The sequence below is a fragment of the Eptesicus fuscus genome, chromosome 6, assembly GCF_027574615.1.
Source record: "Eptesicus fuscus isolate TK198812 chromosome 6, DD_ASM_mEF_20220401, whole genome shotgun sequence".
Taxonomy (NCBI): domain Eukaryota; kingdom Metazoa; phylum Chordata; class Mammalia; order Chiroptera; family Vespertilionidae; genus Eptesicus; species Eptesicus fuscus.
In genome coordinates this window covers 8,358,266-8,359,894 of record NC_072478.1, presented here as the reverse complement: position 1 = coordinate 8,359,894, position 1,629 = coordinate 8,358,266, and the positions used below count along the sequence as shown (strand labels likewise).

At 39.2% G+C, this 1,629-nt stretch overlaps 1 protein-coding gene across 1 annotated transcript; it reads left to right on the top strand.

Annotated features, from left to right (window-relative positions):
* Positions 1-678: 678 nt before the first annotated feature.
* On the top strand, positions 679-1,381 carry LOC129149375 (60S ribosomal protein L9-like). Its single transcript, XM_054717171.1, has one exon. The coding sequence runs from the start codon at positions 698-700 to the stop codon at positions 1,274-1,276; it is 579 nt and encodes a 192-aa protein (XP_054573146.1). The 5' UTR covers positions 679-697; the 3' UTR covers positions 1,277-1,381.
* Positions 1,382-1,629: the final 248 nt, after the last annotated feature.

Genomic DNA, 1,629 nt, shown 5'->3' with positions numbered 1-1,629 from the left:
AACTTCAGAATAGAAAAAAGAATACATTTAGCAATGCATTCTATGAGGCTAAATACATACCTAGAATAAGAAATAAAATTTATAGCCAAACTAAGAAGCATAGATCCAAAAATTATAGTAAAATATTTGCAAAATGAGTTACATAAAAACATTATGATCAAGTCTGGTTTGTCCCAGAAATGCACTTGAGCAGATGAATGACTTAGAAGATTTATGAATGTAATTTAATTCACTGCATTAACAGATTAAAGGAAGAGACATGATTATCTAAATGGATGCAGAAAAACATTTGATGACATTGAATGTCCATTCAATCTAGGGATCTTGTTTAATCTGATAAAGTTATCTACCAAAGCCTACAGAAAATATTATATTCAGTGATGAGTCATTTCAAGTATTTATTTCCCTTAAAATCAGCATCTCTATCTGCAACTGGCACTTCAAGCACTCTTGGATCTACTCTACTGGCCCAGGTAGTGGAACAGCCTTCTCTTGTTCTGGGCTTCACTCAAAGCCAGCAACTTTTCTGGTCACTTGGTAAATGGGCCACAGGCCCACTATACATTGTACATCTTTTTTTTTTTTTTGGTTGTAGGAAAGGCCAGATGCAACAATTTATTCTCAACATAGAAGGGACATATACAGGGTGTCCTCCAAAAATGTATACATACTGCTCTTTGCCGCATCTACTGCGAGGATGAAGACCATTCTCAGCAATCAGACTGTGGACATCCCAGAAAATGTGGACATCACTCTGAAGGGGCGCACAGTTATCGTGAAGGGCCCCAGAGGCACCCTGCGGAGGGACTTCAACCACATCAATGTAGAGCTCAGTCTCCTCGGAAAGAAAAAGAAGAGGCTCCGGGTTGACAAATGGTGGGGAAATAGAAAGGAACTGGCCACAGTTCGCACTATCTGCAGTCATGTACAGAACATGATCAAGGGTGTTACACTGGGCTTCCGTTACAAGATGAGGTTTGTGTACGCTCACTTCCCCATCAACGTCGTTATTCAGGAGAATGGTTCTCTTGTTGAAATTAGAAATTTCTTGGGCGAAAAATACATCCGCAGAGTTCGGATGAGGTCAGGCGTTGCTTGTTCAGTATCTCAAGCCCAGAAAGATGAGTTGATTCTTGAAGGAAATGACATTGAACTTGTATCAAATTCAGCTGCTTTGATTCAGCAAGCCACAACAGTTAAAAACAAGGATATCAGAAAATTTTTGGATGGTATCTATGTTTCTGAAAAAGGAACAGTTCAGCAGGCTGATGAATAAGATCTAAGTTGTCCAGTTATAGAAACACCGAGATGCCGAATGATTTGCCTCACTTGTTTGTGACACTATAAAGATGTACAATAAAAGCCTTGTATTGATTTGGGACTTTTTTTTTAAACTGATCATTCCAACTATTTGGCTGACACACACATATCTCACCAATAAGTGTAGAGTAGTTGCTACTTCTTGCTCCCTAGCTCCGAATAGCATAACGTCATCAATGTGATGGAGCAGTGTGATATCTTGTGGAAGGAAAAAGTAATCAAGGTCCCTCCAAATTAAATGATGATATAGGGCTTTAAGCCTGAGCTAGAACAGTGAAGGTGTATTCTGGGCTTGCCAGCTGAAAGCAA